The sequence below is a fragment of the Colossoma macropomum genome, unplaced genomic scaffold, assembly GCF_904425465.1.
Source record: "Colossoma macropomum unplaced genomic scaffold, Colossoma_macropomum, whole genome shotgun sequence".
Taxonomy (NCBI): Eukaryota; Metazoa; Chordata; class Actinopteri; order Characiformes; family Serrasalmidae; genus Colossoma; species Colossoma macropomum.
The window spans coordinates 31419004-31438327 of record NW_023494793.1 but is presented as its reverse complement, the minus strand read 5'-3'; the positions used below and the strand labels follow the sequence as shown (position 1 = coordinate 31438327).

Genomic DNA, 19324 nt, shown 5'->3' with positions numbered 1-19324 from the left:
GGGGGAAGAACATGTGGCCAACAGCATCTTGTGCAAACCACGTTATTCAGTTGTTTTCTGCACAACTGACCATTTTATAGCCAACGTTGACAAAATAAAGAACATATTTTACATCTGTGGTAATGTCTGAAGTCCCCAGTCTAAGAAATATGCTTAAATAATTAGATTAAATGTTCACTTAAAGTAATTATTCTTGGTATGTAAGTATGTAAGACATACCGTAAACAGGGAGCTTTCATTAAAAAAATAGAGCCATGAGGTCTGTTGGTCATTCATAAATCAAATTTGCTTGGTAAAACTGAATTATCATGACTAATTAAATGTTGCAGTTGATGTACAAGCCACAGAAAGGCCTTGAGCATCTATGGAATATGGCAAAAAGACAGTTTGGCTACTTCAGCACCATAGTGACATCTGTAATTACTACATGGCAAAGTTAGAAGACTGCAGAGAGAAAAAGGAATATTGTCAGGCTATGTTTTTCAGCCCTAAAACGGTCCTGTTGGCAGCGCTCGTGGTCATTAGCTGCAAGGCAGCCAATAGCAGAGAGCGGCTGACCCTTGCACCATCTGTCCTGGAGATGGTGAGGTCATGACTGTTCCGGAGCCAGAGAATGACATCTGACTGAGAGGAGCTTCAGTTCATCTCCCTGAGGAGTGCAAGGGAAATGGTGGTGAGTGGTGGAGGAGCAGCACAGAATTGAGGCATAGCCACTCGCATACATTGGTCAAACAATTGTTTATTGGTTGGTTCACTGTTAATTAGTTAATTGTTTATCTCTACAAAGTACACAGCTAAAAATACTGGTTTCAGGAACACGTTTGGAGAGAATGATAGCATGACTATAGCAACAGCTTTCACAACAGCTACTGATGTACACTGAACCAAATCCTTGCTAGCCCATCAGGAGCCAACAGTCCCTTGGTTTAAACTAAAAACAGTTTATTAGATAGGACATATTTAATACAGTTTCAAACTGTTGACGTCATATACAAGCTGATCCCTGGTCCAACAAATCAGTACTAAGTTCCATATGTTTATGCTACAACAAACAGAATGTTAACTGTGTGCGTTTGCATCTGTTGAATTGGGGCAAATGCATCTAGATAAAAGAAAATGGCAAACGCATTTACTGAGACACATCTTGGGTCCTACAAAAACAACAAAAGCTCTAACCTTTGACCTCTGGTGCTTTGTTTATTTGAGTTAAGTTGTGTCTGTTGTCAATTGGGAGCTACCAAGTATCGATAGCTAAAAAGCAAATAGCTAAATCAGCCAATTTACACTTCAACAGCTGCATACAATGAACAAAAAGAAAGAACATTAAATCATTTAATTGCAATTACTAATATGCCAATTGATCATTACAGGCCTAAGACATCAAGTATATTACAACGGCTTTGAACGCAGCCCAGGAAACCAGATTTCTGAACGAGAACTATCAGTTTTAAGACTGTTCCTCTGATTGCGTCCCTCATGTAAGGCTTGGCAGTTAATGATTAATGGGCAACTACCAACCGGAAGTTATATCAGTTATTGGTCAAAAGTATTTACCACAATTTGGATCCTTACTCTAAATGCATATCTTTAAAAAGTTAAATTATTTATCTGATTAGCCTGGGGCATTTTAGCACTCTGTGAAGAGCAGAGCAGGACTAACACGTTTGTATGAACAGCCATGGTACCCTATATCCTCAGGACACACACACACACACACACACACACACACACACACACACACACACACCCCCTCCAGAGAGCTACACATACTCTCATTTGGGACTGATTAGCAGTAAACTCAGCAGCTGCTGATAGTGGTGTTAGATTACTACAAATTGATGCAGCTTACCAACCTGACTTCATTGCACATCAGCGATAAGTACTAGTATTCAATACAACAGCGATTATCATGAAAACCAAAATCTAATTTACCATTATGAGCCAAGCAAGCCAAACAGAGGATGAGTTGTAATGTAACACGCACATCATTCATGCAGGTATTGTTTAAAACTTCATGGCTGTAGATCAAGATAAAGGAACTAGCATATTTGTAGTGACGTGCTAGTAAAGAAGCTACAGAAACCAAGGTGTAGTTGTTTCACAACTAGCTGCTGACTAATTGCCTAAGTCACACAGCTTAGTTTAAACACTGGGCAGGGCAACACCACCATCAGACTTGCTAAACTCCACTGCCACCGTAAAACCAACATCAAGTTTCACAGCAATGCCCTATACATGAATTCCCACTTGGCCTGGGTCCATTCGTCTAACCAAGACATTTGGAATTTAATCCAATTGCTACTGACTTGTAACTACTCCAGAAGTGCTTGAGGACAGAATTTGTACAGGTGTCATATCCTCTATTATTTAATGCCCCTAAGATCCACTTACAATATTTGTGTGGCTTTATGTAGCAAAAACAGGTCATAATTCATTTTCCACCCTCTTTATATATCTCCGAATTAAATAGGCTGTTGCTACAGTGCCTTTGGGAGTGATATGTAATTTACTTCTGTTCTGATTGGCTGTGCTGCATTGTCTCTCATTCTGAAGGCAGTCTGGAGTAAAACACTCCTTGTAAGTTTGAAGTGAACAGCATAAAAACTATGAATTCAAAACAAGTTGTTTTAGCAGTGACTGTTTCAATGGCTACAGTATTTATTTAAATGCAGAAAAGACTATCATGTGTTATGTTGGCTATCAAATATGTTACCACAAAATATAGTGGTCAGTTTGTCAATGTTGTAACATTTCCAGGTAATTTAATGATAGATTTTACTTCATTAATATTGATGCTGCTTCATCTGGCTGACAGCAACAATTTTTTACCTACCTCCTGTTTAAAAGTTCTGCTTCGTGTGTCTAAAGTATCAAATGTAGTGACAGACATAAACTAGATAGAGTAGAACAGAAGGCAGGCAGGAAAGCAATGTCAGGCAGAAAAGGGTTACTAAGATCAGCACTGTGTACAGTGTTGTCACATTATTTTGTACTATTTGTGAAAATAATGCCACTCTTTTTCCACCCAAGATGAGTCAAATGGCCACTAAAGGCAAGACGTGATCCTTTTATGCCTAGATTATAGCTGTTTCAGCTTCACTGACACACAGTCACATGCATTTGTATTAGGTCAAGTCTTAGAAACCACAACTTGGAAACAGCAATGAATCAAAAACAGTGGAGTCACTGCTATAAATTTGCTTGCTGTAGCAGGCAGAGGCTTCATGTTCGCATATTTTAAACTCCGGCATGTTTGCGGCTGACAGGGAAAACACAGAATGATGCTGCATCACAAAGGAAAGTTCAGAATGCTGAAGTGACAGAATGTCTGTTGAGTTATTCTGGAAGACACAGGAAGGTAATTCTGTGTTTACATGGTGGTGCTGGAGTTTTCCGTGCCTCCTAGCAGAACTGGAGTAATCAGCAGACAGTACATGATTGACAGAGGCCTGCAGGCCATGTAAGTGTTGCCACAGTGGTAGTACCACTGCAATTGTAGTGGCATCTCTGACCGTGTGCAGGTAAACTAAATGAATGAGTACACTTAGACTTTGACTGTTCAGCACCTATCCAACTGGACAACTTTCTTATGTCGTCCAAGAGCAAATGCATCTTATTTGTGCCCATGTGACCCTTTTAAGTATGATCAGATAAGAATTCAAGCATTTTTCACTGTACATGCACGTTATCCAGTGTCTGCAGCTAGCCTGAAGTTAGAGCCAGTAATAGCTGTAAAAGCAACATTCATCACAGCCCAAAATGATATGACCAAAAACTACAAAGAACACACAATGATGGGCTATTGAAAGCTCTACACTCTAAAGTTATATTTACCACTCAGCACTAGCCAAAGTTAAAACATGGACATAAATGCCATGACCTGGGGCTCAGTGCCTCAGTAGCTGTTGTCGTCCACCACATCCTTTTTTGTAATTTCGCATACTTGTGTGATCCTCACACCACCTTCATCACTCCTTTTCTTGGAGAAGATTGACAAAGTAGTTGTCAGTTTGCTTTCCATATAGTACATCATTGTAGCAGCAGTCGTCCTTTCAAAAATTGGTCCCAAACACCACTATTTTTAGCCGTGTGCTTCATTGTAGTAGGCCTATCTAGCAGAGCCAATGACCTTTTGCACCCTCATGTGTACAATTCAAAAACAATCCTCAACTTGTACAATAAACCCACCTATTCAAATTGAAACTGACGTTTTACTTTTACCAATAGCATTGGTTGAACAATCTTTCAAGTCAGTTATTAGCTAATCAGTTAATCATTTACATCCCAAATTAAAGAAAATGTCAATTTAACAACATGGCTTGTAATGTGAACATTAACACCGGTTGGAAGGCCAGATGCCATGCTAGAAAGTGAAAACAAAACACACACACACACAAATACACATTACCCAACCAAATGACTTGCAGCATTAACACGTGTAACAAGTAGCTTGCCACTCCATTTTCTGACACATGCCTGTCAGATTTCATTTTGCTACTTTATATAAACACAGACACAGACACACACACACCACACAAAACCCTACTCCTCAGTGGATTCACACACTCCACATTGTTGTCAGCACCTCATATCATTTGCACTTTCTTTCATCTAATGGTTTATAAAGGCACTGCTAATACAACCCAAACCACTAGCACCCCATTCAGCAGTCCATCCACATTCCTTTAAACCCGAAGGAAGGATTCTACAGCAGCCCAGTGATGAAGACCTATTGAGCTGGGCCAATTGAGACATTATTCAATGGTGAGACATGCTCTCTAAAGCTGTAAACAGCACAAAGAGAAACAAACTCCACTGATCATCTCCAGCATTTAGCCACCTCATTTCCTGTGTTCGGATTTCTTATTATAAAACGCCCTCTGAGCTGTGAGCAACACCCGACTCACACCCTCTCATGCTTCTCCTCGGGGATTTTTCAAGTGACTTTCCAGGCTAATATGCGTTATATAAACATGGATTAAGCATTAGGTACAAGTTTGGCTTTAATGTTATCATTACGGTTTGGACTGAACATGCACAGTGGGAAATGTTAGTCAGAAACATGACTGGCAAAGCTAATGCCCCATAGGGCTCAAAGCATCCAGCTCATATGACACTAAGCTAAAGTCATGGGCTGCATTTATAGATCCTCCTCTGTGCGGAGGAAAAAAATGGAGGGGCTCCAAACATCCGCAATCAATTAGAGCTCTGGCATGCAGGCCAAGGCAGGGACAGGCTTCCTTCCTGCATCGCTGCTTGCTGGAGACACGATGGAGGACAAGGCCACGAGGAGAGAGAGGATGGAAGACTCGCTTTAAATGGACTGTTCTTGAAAACATTTCCTGTGACAAATACTAAACCACGTGCCAAAACATTGCATCCAACTCTTGTCTTAAAGCAGAATCCTAGGCAAAATCTTTATTCTGAATCGCCTTCAATGACTACCGTTGACATTACAAGAGAAAAAACAGGTTGAATAGTTAGCTCTGATGCTTTTCAAGATTAGTTAAAACTTGCTCATGTTTCCAGTCAGAAAACATATCCTAGCAACTATTTTTCTAAATCATGAAGTGCATCTTCCATCTTGAAACGGTTTAAGCTAAACTTCTGCAAGAAACAACAATGAACAAGCTGAATACAATTTAATACATAATGCGATGGTAATATGCCTTAAAACACATGAGTGAACCAGTGGGGTGGTATGGCTATATCGATATCTGAATTCATCAGAGCATATGTTTACTTATAGGGGTACTCAAATAAAACAATAATTAAGTGAATGTTAATGTTTCCAAGTTTTTTTCCATGTGAAGCATCTCATGAACCTGGCTGAAGTGAAGATTCAGGCGGTGGAAAAAGAGACAATAAGTGATGCTTTGCAACAATGACACTTTGTGTGAAACTTTAAATCTGTTCAAATTGGCCAAAACAGCAATTGTAAATTGTTAAACTGTGAGAAAATATACTTGAGTAGCTGTCAATACACTTGTGTGGGTGGTAGTGGTGTTGGGGGCATCTAAGTATAGCCTATGTGAGGGGAACACTAGTGAACCCTTGACTCGATAAGGTTAAAGACTGGCTTACATTGCTTTAACCAAAACTACTTATGTTTGTTACCTCATGTAAATGACTTATCATGACAGCCTTAAAAACATCTGAAGTTGGTTTGACTGCCCGTCCCACACAATAAGTGAAGCCTCATCTGTACTTTGCAGTCTTCTGTGATGATTAACACACAGCCCTACAAGGAGACAGTGTGTGGAGGACTGGATGCGTTGTATAGAGAAGCATGACGACTGAAGCAGCACTGATGAGCACCTGACCAGCAGGACCCAACAGCGGCTGCATGTCTGAGATCAAGCTCCACTTTTGGCTGGAGCTGTGGAAGAAAAAAAATAAAAGGGGCCACTGTTTCGTCCTTGTGTGGAGACAGTCAGTCGTTATCACCTGTCAAATAAAATTTCTCTCCCTTGCTGAGGGGTTTTTACAGGCAATAGTCCTTTTTTTCAGAAGGCTACATATATGTATACTAATTGGAGGGATTTGGGACATTTTTAATAACTTGCCGTTTCCTTTAGGGATGCACAATGAATTTATATCACTATTGACAAATAACTGTCAGTAGACAGATGTTAATAAACAAATCGATATTTAAGAACATTTATTGTACTCCAGAATAGTTGGAGAACTGAATACTGTGCAAAAACGGCCACGTGCTATTCATTTTAACTGCACTTGCAGCTTTACTTAAATATTAAATAATGTAAATGTTACATATCTCTGTAATGCTAATTCAGGCCTATCATGATAAAATTTTAGCTGACAATTAGGCCTAATTATTATATACATAATTAACAACTGAATTGTCTGTTTTGTACATTTAATGCAACTAATATAGTATAAATCTAAAGTAGCTAAACTGGCAGCTTATGAGAGATGATACATTGCACTACAGTGTACATAACAAGTGTCTACAGTTACAGAGACAGCCAAAGCTTACATTACTGTGGAAAATAATCAGGTTATATAAACACGTTCAGTCAACTGTGACAGGTCTACAGGTAGATTTAGTCCCTAATTACCATGTTTAATAAATGGTAATGTATTGGCATTCACATCAGCAGATATTAGCATCAACCCACACTTGCCTATCTGTGCATGCAGCTCTAGCGTCCTTGGCCTATGCTTTTAAGGGCTTAAACAGGAACATATATTAACCCAAGTGGGAAAGCACAACATAAATGCTTCAGCACAGCTTGGCCTCCTGCCTCTCTCATTCCTGGATCTGTCCAAACAGAATAAGCAATAGGCTTTTTAGCCTCAAACTGTAACATGAACAGTAATGATTTTCCTGTACCCTTGACACTAAAGTGTGGGAAAAAACAAGTATCAGGCAACATTATACATTCTTTTGCCATTCCAAGTCTTAAACAGCTACTCTGATATCCAGCTGTTATTATGCTCATCAACGTAACGCAAAAGCAGCCTGGATGAGAAAATTACTGTGCTCATTTTTCATTCAGACAGTCCCCGAACACCAGCAAGTTGCACTATCACACGGGAGAGTAGGCTTCATTTGGAATTCATTAGGGTGGCCGTGCTGGAAGATCATGCTGATTTAGAAACATCTGGAGAGGCTATAGAGGAGGGACACCACCGCTGCAACTCATCTCTGATGGCCATTTAATTAAGAGCAGTTTGTACTTTAAGATGGCTCTTTTGTGTTGGCTGGCGATTTGGGAAAGGAGGGGGCTGAGACACACACACACACACACACACACACACACACACAACACATACCACCCCCTCTTCCTGTACTGACTTAACCCCTGTTTAAAGAAACAAGAGCACAGAAAGCAAACCCCCACCATTCTGAAGGTGACTTTGAATGAAGAAGGGGGTCTTCTTTCTGCCCGATAAATGGGAAAAGAACGCTAAAGCAGTGGCACTGTGAACACACTTGGCTTTCTCCTCTATAAAGTCTTATGGTTTAACAACGCTCCATTTCTTTTCACTTAACACAAATGACAAGCCACCACATGCCAAGCCATAGATAACATTTGCACATAATTACATGATACAAATAGAGCTGGTGTCTGCAGAATGCCAAAAATAACAGAAAATAAATGTTGTGTGAAGCATGATGACATTATATTGACAGATGGCACTAAGGCTTCTTGTTCAACATGATTAGTCAAAGAGTGAAGGGCTCTAACAACAGAACACAAGTTGCTCACATGCTCATGTTTAATGAATAACTCAGGAAGCAGCAGGACACTTCCATTTCTGGCTAGGTTAAAGCATTCATGTTTGGCTGTAAAATACAGTACAATCGTATATTAAGATGACAAAACGCAGAGCCGCACTCTTGGACTAAAACAGATAAAGGTAGAGTACCTGACAGGCATTTAAACTGAAAAACATAAGACTTGATGGCTACTTATTCAAACCTAAAGGAAACTAAGGACACTTGCTGTGAGAAGAGAGTATTGCATGGGATTACCTTGGAAACCAATAGACCACTCCATCGTATACAAAACCACAATTCAGTCTTTATATGTTAGTATGCAGGTCACTTAGACTCCCTGAAACTTTTGCTTGCCTGATTTTTTTTAAACAGGCTCCTGGAAGGGAAGCATAAAACTGTCTCCGAAACAAGAATCAAGGTGAGTGAATGTACATTCCCAATGCATTCTGGTGACCAATCACGGGATTCTGGGAATGTTTCCATCAGCAGTAAACAAAGCAATGCATGTCATCGTGACAAAGGTGGAGGGCGGGAAAAGTCCAGTCTGGTTCTCTGTGTTTTCTTTCTCACTCTTTCTCTGTATACAGGGATGAACGATCAGTCAGGGCTGTTGAGGGGCCCTGTAAATGTGAATGGGGGAGTCTGAGAACAATGAACTCTATTACCCTTCCATGCAGAGCTACAGCCAATTCCCAAAGAGCCCGCCTGAGCTCAGCCTGAATTCATTTTCCCATTCCTGAGAGGAGAACAATGGAGACCGAACGCTCAGGTCCAGTGCTGATGAATTATTGAAGGAATACATATGAGGGATTCTCTGACTGTGAGACATCCTGGTAGGTGGTAGAGTCTGTTAGATCTTTCCTGGTGATGCAACACATCAACAACACAGGTTTATTATGAATTCCTGTAACAGTGTGATCTGTGGAAGAAGCGCTCGACTTGATGCAGAGGGTTTTAAACTGTGGAGAACTGGCACTAAAGACAAACTGATAAACTACTAATCTACAGCAAAATGCTGTCTTTACAATGACCACATATCATGACTGTTTAAAAAAAGCGTTGTTTAATTATTTTAATTTTTTTTTCCTTTTACACCAGCTGCTTTTTACATTGAATGAACATTGGGCCAATTAAAATAATTTAGAGTAAAATCTTACATCAGCATACATTAAATGTTAAGAACATTTCTTTCTGTCTCCTGCAAAGGAGGGGTGTAATAATTTCAATACATCAACATTTAAAGCAAATAAATTTAAACTGTATTGCTGGTATGCCCCTCTGTCTCTTTCAAGGGTCTCTTCTTAATTGTCTTTTGTACAAACCACTGCCTGTGATCAAAACTAGGCATCTGGGGTGCATCCTGTCAGGGTAAAGATGGAGGAGGTGGGAGGGAATGGGTTGGGGGAGGGGTTATGCTCAGTACGCACCCACGCTCAAATGACTGGGCTTTTTTTTTGCTTATAAGTCATTTCTAAATTCTAGTGGTTCAGCTTATTTTGTAAGAAAGCTGGCAGCATTGAAAAAGTTCTATTTCAGAAAACGTATTTATCTGAGCCAATCTGTGTAGTATAGAATAGAGCTCAAGACATGTTAATGTATAAAATACCAACAATTCACACAAATCTCTACCTCAGATTTGAAAAATCCTATTGTACCTGAAAAAAATGCATCATTACACCTCTAAAACCATTTTGCTGATATGAGGCTTTGTTACAATGGGGACTATATGCTATACTGGTGATGGCGACAACTGCAGCTCAGCAGGACACAAGCACATATGTCAAGAATCATGACTTGTGAAAATCAAAACCACATCACAGAATAAAAACATTTCATCCAGGCGATCATTTACAGTCCCTCTTGCCTTCTCCTCTTCCTGGCATTCTCTCTTTGCTGGCTCACAGGAGTCTGAGGGCAAATGAAGTCTAATCATTCAGACAGCACAATGGCTTAAAATTCTGTTACCCAATTAGTAGACTCATTATAAAAGCTCCTGCTAAGCACTGAATTAGTTAGAGGTGCACTAGAAAAAAAATCCTCCTGTTCGCTTGATCTAATTTATAGAAATGTGATTCTTCAAGCTCTAAACGTGGAACAACCCAATATTTGAAAACTTTCTATCCTTAATTTGTCAAAACAGCTCAGACACTAAGTGCCCTGATTCTGAGTGCTCAGAATTCCCCGAGCTAAATGATCCCATGCCATATGAGTTATATAAAATGACACAACCATACATCACTTTTAGTATGGGCAAAATGACTCAGTCCCTGATTCATTTGGGAAACGTGTGGAGTGTCCAGGACACTTTAAATGTTTTTCAATGGGTTAAAGGCTACGCAGGTGTCGGCTTGGGTTATCAAACATAGCAGAAGCCGCAGTTTAAACTAGCAGAGGTGCTGCTCTTATTGCTTTCTCTCTGCTAGTGGACAAAAGAGTTATATCCAGGATACAGCTGTGTTTGGAAAGACACGTCGCAGAAGGAGAGCACAAGCAATCAGAGCATTCTCCTCGTCCGGCCAACGTCTGTTACGAAACAGCTTTTATGTGATGTTAGACCTTAATTTCTCTGGAATTCTATCTCTCTCAAATCACCTCGCTCTGAAAAACTAGGCTAAGGGTTACAGGACCCTCAAAGCCTGGTGGTCTCCAGCACTACAGTGGCCGTCCCCTAACTAATAACCATCTAATTAGTCCATCATAACAATTTTCAGCTTTGCATCTCTGTTTATGTCAACTCTGACATTAAAACTGAATAAATCCTTGTTATGTGATACAGACACACACATCCAGCTGCTAGCCTTTCACAGAGTGCCAGGGAGCAATGAGACAGCCAAGTGAGAGGATTATGGACTACAAAGCTCTGCTTGTGAAAAGCTTCAAGTCTGTAACACAGACAACAGCAAGAGCCTGTGTTTGACTGGGACAGTGTGAAGAGTCTCAGTAGTTCTTATCTGGGGAGGGACATCATTATCACTTTAAAGTTGGTAAAATGATGGCTACAGACAAGGCAGGCTCATATCTAAAGGTCCACTGTAAAATATGACTCACTGTTTTACCTGAGTTAAACTGGTAGCCTTTTTTTCCAATTTCATTAAACTTTAAATGATAAGCTAATAGAAGGAAACACACATTTTATTGTTCTGTTAATTATTAGAAGTTCAACAAACTCTACATTTGAAGGCAGCCAGGTTGGCTACTTTATTTTATTCTTCTCAGAAGTCTAAGAGTGACTTTTTCCTGCAATTTTCTTGCATATTATTTTCCCCCTGAGGATTAGTTATAACGTGTAAATTTAATGTACCAAAAACAGTCTTTATTCATTTTTACATGACCATTTCACAACTTCTCTTTATTCCTTAGAATGAATTAGGCTGTAAAACAACACTGCGCCTTTAAGACTGATGCATGTAAATGACCTCTGTTCTCACTGGCTGTCCTGTACTGTCTATATGAGATTTTTTCATGTGATTTATTCAGATCACAATATAATAATTCATGCACATGTATAACTGACAGTGTCTTTCCCTCCAAACATGACTTCTTGAGCGATGAACACGCAACGTTGTTTTATTTACCCTCTTCGTTTTTTTGCAAACTTGCACCAATGACAAAAACTCACTGACCAATTACAGTCCCATGCTGTCAGCATGACAACAACTAAGATGATGGAGCAGCTGTGTTCCAGCAAAAAACTTTTTCAGAAAAGTCAGAAAGATCAAAATCTCTGAAAGCAGCTCAAACTGGACTAAATCGGGGGAAATGTGAAAGAGCTCAACGTTTCAGCTTCTGAATGAAGTGATAAGCTCCTCACGCTACTTTCTCTCTACATTTCCAAAATGAACAGTAGTCCAGTTTCACTGTTTGTCCGTTCAGCTGGGAGTAAAGAATTGGATTTTATTTGCTACTTAAAGATATTCAGCCAATTTGTGTTGTGCTTCTCCAAAATCAGCTCAAACTCAGCTCAAACTCAGCTGCGAGTGAAAGCCCTCGTAACGTTTCAGCTCCTGAATAAGGTGGAGAAACTCTACTCTTTTTTCACTTTTCCCAAGTGGAAATCGTCCTGTACAATGTTACAGTTTGTCCATTTTGTGAGGAGCAAATGACCTTTTTAATGAGAAAAAAATAAATATATTTATTTTGCATTCGTGTAATTTTTTCGCATGCCGTTAAATGTGTAACAACCTTTATTTCCAAAATGTGAGGTATTTGTTTTTCCATGACATGGGCCCTTTAAATGCAGCAAAACTGTTTTGAATTCAACATTCACAGTGAACAGCTTATCTGTAAACAGAAATAGTTGTGTATATTATCTGCTGTGCGGTCAAAGGCAGATTAAAAGGGAAAGCTATTGTGAAACCACCTGCATTCACTTCAACGAAAATAGGTCAAAAGCAATACGTCAAAGAAAACTGGTTCTCTCAACACAGGTACACACGTCTGTGTTGTATGTAATCAAAATATTACTTACTATACACACAGCAATAACACACTAACATACAAGGACTTTAATTCAAACAAACTGTTTCCTGACCTATGTTTTACTGTAACTGTGTGTGTGTGTGTGTGTGTGTGTGTGTGTGTGTGTGTGTGTAGGGTCACCCTGACAGCTTGGCAGCACCACAAGTCTTGGCACACACATAAATCACTTCACCAAGTCTCACCTGTCTGTACCCCGGGTAACAAAGATTACTACAACTGAGCAACCTGTGCACTTACACAAAGCCAACACTGTCACAGAGATCTAAGCTCTGTAAGAATACCAATGAATGGAAAGATTACTGACGTACATTCTGAATTAGGGACAACAGATGTGTCAAGCACATGACCATTCTGATCATGGATGGGATGGTTACTATGATATACTGCACCATAAACCTTAATGATAATCACACCACCTTTCCCTTTATATATATATTTTTACTAAAACTAAAAGCCTAAAATAAATTCCATTAGCAAAGGCCTTTAGATGTAAAAACAATATTAAAAATAATTTAGTTGAATGCTTAATAAATCAATCAATAAATTCATGAGAGCACCACAAACTGCAAACAGTTTTTCAGGTGGCCATTGGAAGCAAAGAGGCCTCTGAAAGGGCTCTAATCCACACTGCCTCCGACTCAGCTCTGTCATATAACTGTTTCAGGTGAGAATATAAGCTCTTCTCTTTTTTTCTAGTTTAACCATTTTATATTTATAGCAGGTTTAAACACTAACAGCACAAACAACAGATCTGTTCATTTTGATGAAATCACAAGCCTTTACGCCCATATTTCTAGTAGAGTCCCCTCCACACAATGTTAGTACAGTGCAGGAGCTGCTCTGTAATTACCGCACCAACAAGATCACGCTTAGTACGTTATTGTTTAAAATATAGTTTAGAATGCTATAGAAAGCATGAGTCTGTGATTTGACTGGATCTATATGGAGTTTTTTTTTTGTTTTGGTGTTAAAAAGAAAAATAAAATCAAAATGATACCCATGGTGAAAAGATTTCAATGTCCATTTGTGCTTTTTAAACATATGCCGTAGTTTATAATAAGACCGAGATAATATATTCATTGATATCACATAGGTAATTTGCATACCGTCCCATTTTTAATTCTAAGATAAAAATTCAGAATTAATGCAGATTTACAGTGTTCTCATGTCCAGACAACACTGATTTTCATCCCTAAAGCAAAGTAAGATTTAAGGGACGAAAATAAGTGTTGCTAGCCTTATATTCAAACATTTAAATATAGCAACATACTGCTGTTCTACAGTGTACAATGTTCTGAGGCTCCAACTGACACAGTGTTTGCTATGATGATTAATCCACTCCATAAATCAACTCAATTTCTCCACTAAAATTTCTGAAAAATGAGATTTGAAAGCGTAAACCGATAAGCACATCTAATCTCACTGCTGCTGTGCTTTCATCTCACTAGACAGGACGTCCAGGCTGTACAGCTTGTTTTCAGTGTGCAGGTGTTAAACTAGCAAAGTCGTAATAAGCTTCTTTAGCGGTTTTCGAACCAAACTATCAACATCTGCCAGCGAGTGTGCTAAGCCTGTGTGGACAAGGGCTTGGGGGGAGGAGGGTCAGCCATCATCAAGACAGCCAACCAGAGACTGAAAGCTCCTGCCAAGGACAGAGGATTAGCTTTAATGGAACTGTCTTGAAAAGAGGACTCCTCTTGCTGTTACCTCAACTGACTAAGGCACTGTGGATTATGCTCTGGGTAAAAGAATTCCCTCCATTCTGCTGATTTAGGGCCAGCTTTCCTTACCCAAACCCTAACATAAACCACTGTAAGACAAATAGCATTACTGATTTGAACCCTTCATTTGTGTGAATAGGCAACTTCAACCAAAACTTTATGAAGGATGGTTTTCTCACTGCCCTTGTCTTTGTGCATAAATCCAACACTACACAATGACTGCTGAAAGACGGACTCCACATTCCAAAAGTTGGGGGGGGTTTAACAAATCCCTCCAAAAACTAAGTAAAGCAGTGTTCTCCTTATGGTAAGGTCAGACCGCGCCGATGGAACAAGAAAGATTTCGCACTGTAAATGCTCACAGCCTGAGAATGACTAATCTATCCATCTTACAGACACATGCACTTAAAATCAAATCTCTTTTCCAGGATAGAAAGTGTTCCGACAGGTCTAACCAGTCTGCCCCGATGTAAACCATCACATAAACAAATGATACAGCCTCTCCACTGCAGTACCATCCACCCAAGGCCTGGAATGTCAGCAATTATGTAATATTCCACAACACTTCTCCATACGGTTATGCATGAAATAGTGGATACGAGACCTATTGTACGCAAGAGCTCCCTTGCCGTTCATTTGTGACTCATTTGTGATTGTTTAGCGGCATGATGTCCGTTTCCTGTCCGCAGATGATTGTGATTGAGTTTCCATCGTCCCTTTGTTCTGCGCGATTTGACGGAGCTCAGCCGCATTTCCCCTCACAGCTCCAGGCGACCCCTGGGATCACACAGCCGACGCTCTGACTCCTGCAATTTTACATACTCATTGAGCTGGACATCAGGCCTGTCTGTACACCCTGCTCTCCCTTGTTAGTGTGAACCACCACTCCCTTACGCACACAGTTCCAGATCCACACCCAAAGCTCACTGCTGACCTAAACTAAGCGCAAGCTAATTACCGCTTGTTCTTTTCTAAAGGACATGCAGGTTTACAGAACTTACTTTGGACAAATACTTTGCGCTTACTGTGGTTGCAACCAGTACAATAAAAGCAAGAACAATGAGTACAAATAATAAAGGCCATGAGTCACCTGGCCACTGTGTAATGTCCAGTTTCTCAGAGTTAGGCAGAGCATATGTCAATATCCAAAAGAGAAGCTGGATAAGAACACTCGTAGTTAACTAATAACACAGCCAATGGGAACATAGCTCTCAGAATAAGTGACTTAGTTATCTTTATTAAAAATAAAAAAAATAATAATATATTTATGACATATACTATTAGTAGAATGACCAATAAACCTGTTGATGTAGGAAACTCTGATACTGAGTTACGCAGCGAACTATTTTACCCAATTTTACCCTTACAATTGTGTTTTAATATTGATTTTAACCTTTTTTGACAAAACTCAAATCTTGTGACTATGCTAAGGCTAAAAAAAATACAAAGCATGGTATCACATTAAGATTAACATCCATGATAATTGGTCAAAGTGGGTTTCATAGCACCACTATATCACCTACACTATATCACTTACAATATTGGAAAAAAAGAACACCCCTAGCGCCCCTGGCATGAAAGTAACAAAAAAAACTGTGGATACTGAATCACAGTGCAACTAGAGGCTAGTTTCAGGGCCTGTAACCAAGACTGTGGTTTTGGGTCCTCAGTGATGACATACAGCCAGGGACTAAAGAGCACTTTATCTTCCTGAGTGTGTGGTGATTTAACAAATGCATATCAGAGCATGGGCTATTTCATAAATTGGCGGATTCAATTCAAAATGTCCAGAAAAATCAGGCAGTCTAAGCACAAGAGGGATTTTATGTACAGTCCACACCAAACAAACACCAGCCCACCAAACATCAGAGTGATTCAAGTTTTATTACTTAATGATGGGTGATATAGCCAAAAAATGTCCTAGATATTTCCATGGTGCGTGACACGTAGCTCAGCATGTTTCACTGACCAGCCATAAAATTATAACCACCTCCTTGTTTCTACACTCACTGTCCATTTTCTCAGCTCCAAGTACCAAAAACGTGCACTTTGTAGTTCTACAATTACAGACTGTAGTCCATCTGTTTCTCTCCATACTTTGTTAGCCTTCTTTCACCCTGTTCTTCAGTGGTCAGGACTCCCACAGGACCACCACAGACCAGGTATTCTTTGGGTGGTGGATCATTCTCAGCACTGCAGTGACACTGACGTGGTGGTGGTGTGTTAGTGTGTGTTGTGCTGGTACGAGTGGATCAGACACAGCAGTTCTGCTGGAGTTTTTAAACTACTCAGTGTCACTGCTGGGCTGAGAATAGTCTGCCAACCAAAAACATCCAGCCAGCAATGTCCTGTGACCACTGATGAAGGACTAGAGGATGACTAACATAAACTGTGCAGCAACAGATGAGCTGTCGTCTCTAAATGTACATCTACAAGATGGACCAACAAGGTAGGCGTGTCTAATAGAGTGGACAGTGAGTGGACACAGCGTTTAAAAACTCCAGGAGCACTGCTGTGTCTGATCAACTCGTACGAGAACAACACATGCTAATACACCACCACCACGTCAGAGTCACTGCAGTGCTGAGAATGATCCACCATCCAAATATCTGCTCTGTGGGAGTCCTGACCACTGAAGAACAGGGTAAAAGGGGGCTAACAAAGTATGCAGAGAAACGGATGGACTACAGTCTGTAATTGTAGAACTACTAAGTGCACCTATATGGTAAGTGGAGCTGATAAAATGGGACAGTGAGTGTAGAAACCAGGAGGTTTTAATGGCTGGTCCGTGTATATTGATAGGTAGCAAGTTACTGAATCGTCACACCAGGGAATGGGCGATCTAATTCCACGTCATACGATGCAAATCATATCACTCAGATGAGTGTCTCTCTGGTGTGGTCACGACTTCACTGAAACTGCCAACGCACAGTCCAGAAATATGAAACTGATCCCCGGTTTAGTCATATGTACTGAACTCAAAGCGCTGCAACCCAGTGCGATACAGACAATGGATCTACAGCCGAACTTTTGGGTCCCTCCTACTTTCAACCAGTGAACCAAACGTACAACGTGGCCCACTAAAAACCTAGTAAATGGTTTTCATTTTAATTTTAGTTTTACTGTGTCTTAAATGCTACAGAGAAAACATTAAGCGGTGTATCCAGTTCTCTCCTTTATTTTGGAGTCATGGCTCCGGCAGCCCGCTGGTGAAACACTGGGCAACACCCAGGCTAAAAACAGGGAATCTTCGAGGGGCTTCATTGTCCTTGCTCTGAGGAAAAGATGTCACAAAACGACGGTCTCGTTGAACACCTCATCACGACTAGCTGTTTTTCGTCATTGGAATAAGAAACATGCCCAAAAATACAAGCCGCAGGATTAAATTATGATTTAGGACTATGATCGGGCTACTCAACTCCTTAGCTCCATAGGCTAGTCAGCACTAACGTACCGAAAAGGTTTGAGTGAATGGAAGCATAACGTGAACGTGAGGTAACTGCTAACGCTAACGTTAGTCTGCAGCCCAGAAAAGAAACACTTACATTTATGTCTGTTAAAAATCTAGCTAATCTCGGAAAAGTCACGTAGATAATACACCTTAGTAAAGAACTGTTGACCTCGTATCCGCATTGTTTAGGCACCTGACAACCAGCAACCATGACTACAAGAGACAGTACGTTAACCTATCGCTCATTTACCTTGTATAAAAATAGATGTAAAAACGTTCAAGTCGAGAAACTACGACAATAATGCAAGAAAAACGCTGTTTTAAACTGGTCCCAAGAAGTGGGTCTCCTCCCCACCTCCGTCTGAGAATTAGGATGTGAAAAACCTGGGACAGACTGCGAGTCATTTCTGGAATATAACCCTCTGAACTATGGCAGAACCATACATCGTTTGTTTGACAGAAATACACGCTAATTAATTAATGAGGCTGAGTTGGCCTCCCAGCTTCTTGTTCGAATTTCCCCGTTCCACCTTAAACGGTGTAGCAGTTACATTCTCAGGCAGACAGGCGCCAGAATGAAACTGCTGCACCATTTAAGGTGGAATGGGAGAATTCGAACAAGAAGCTGGCGAATAAGAAGCTTCGTAATTAAGAGGAAAATGTCAAACGCACTGTCCTTTGTTCATCTGTCTAAGCGTCGTTTCTGAGGTAAAGTTAGCCAGCTAGCTCCGTCTGCACACATACGGTCGTTATGAGAGCCAACACGGGAGATTTGTATGAACCCTGACCAAGGTAAGCCTACCAGCAGCACCTTTTCCAGTCACACCAAACGCGCTGAGACCTTATGTGCCGACAAAAGACGAGAAGAATTAATCGTTTCTTACCCACAGGTCCGTTCCCCAACTCATTTTTCTCTGCGCTGAAGAAAAAGCTCCAAAACTGAGGTCTCCCGGCACTGAACTCAAAGGCTGAGTGTCTCGCCGTCTGTCGTCGTCTAAGTTAAACCAATGTGAAGCAGCAGCCACTCTACGGCTTCTCCATTTCCCGCAAGCAGGCAACAGCGCGGACTCTTGACTCGGCAACGACACAAAAAAAAACCTCGAAAAATGAGGGTGGATGGTCAGAAGTTAGTCCAATGCTACCACCATGTGTCCGCATTTTGAAAGTTCACGGACAAATCCCAGTTTTCGTGGCAATGCCACAAAAATGCTTTATTAGTATCCTCGCAGGGATGGACGATATCACTGACCCGCTTTTTGATCCGGTACCAAATAATACCGCGGCTCATATTCCGATACCAATAACAAACATTTCCCCAATTTTTGGTATTAACATAACTTTATGAAAAAAGAAATTGTCCAATTAATGCATATGGAGAACACCTGGTATCAGTGATGTAGAATCTTGGTGTGCAGGGTATAGACT

At 40.4% G+C, this 19324-nt stretch overlaps 1 protein-coding gene across 3 annotated transcripts in view; it reads right to left on the bottom strand.

Moving 5' to 3' along the window:
- fnbp1l (formin binding protein 1-like) overlaps positions 1-18979 on the bottom strand; it is a 52455-nt gene extending 33476 nt beyond the window's left edge. For 2 of the 3 annotated variants that reach the window (XM_036579176.1, XM_036579177.1), the window contains exon 1: positions 18784-18976. In XM_036579176.1, coding sequence (XP_036435069.1) covers positions 18784-18807 — 24 coding nt within the window. In that variant the 5' untranslated portion in view covers positions 18808-18976. Of the gene's footprint in view, positions 1-18783 lie in introns of all 3 variants that reach the window. The other variant, XM_036579179.1, reaches the window with a different exon arrangement.
- Positions 18980-19324: the final 345 nt, after the last annotated feature.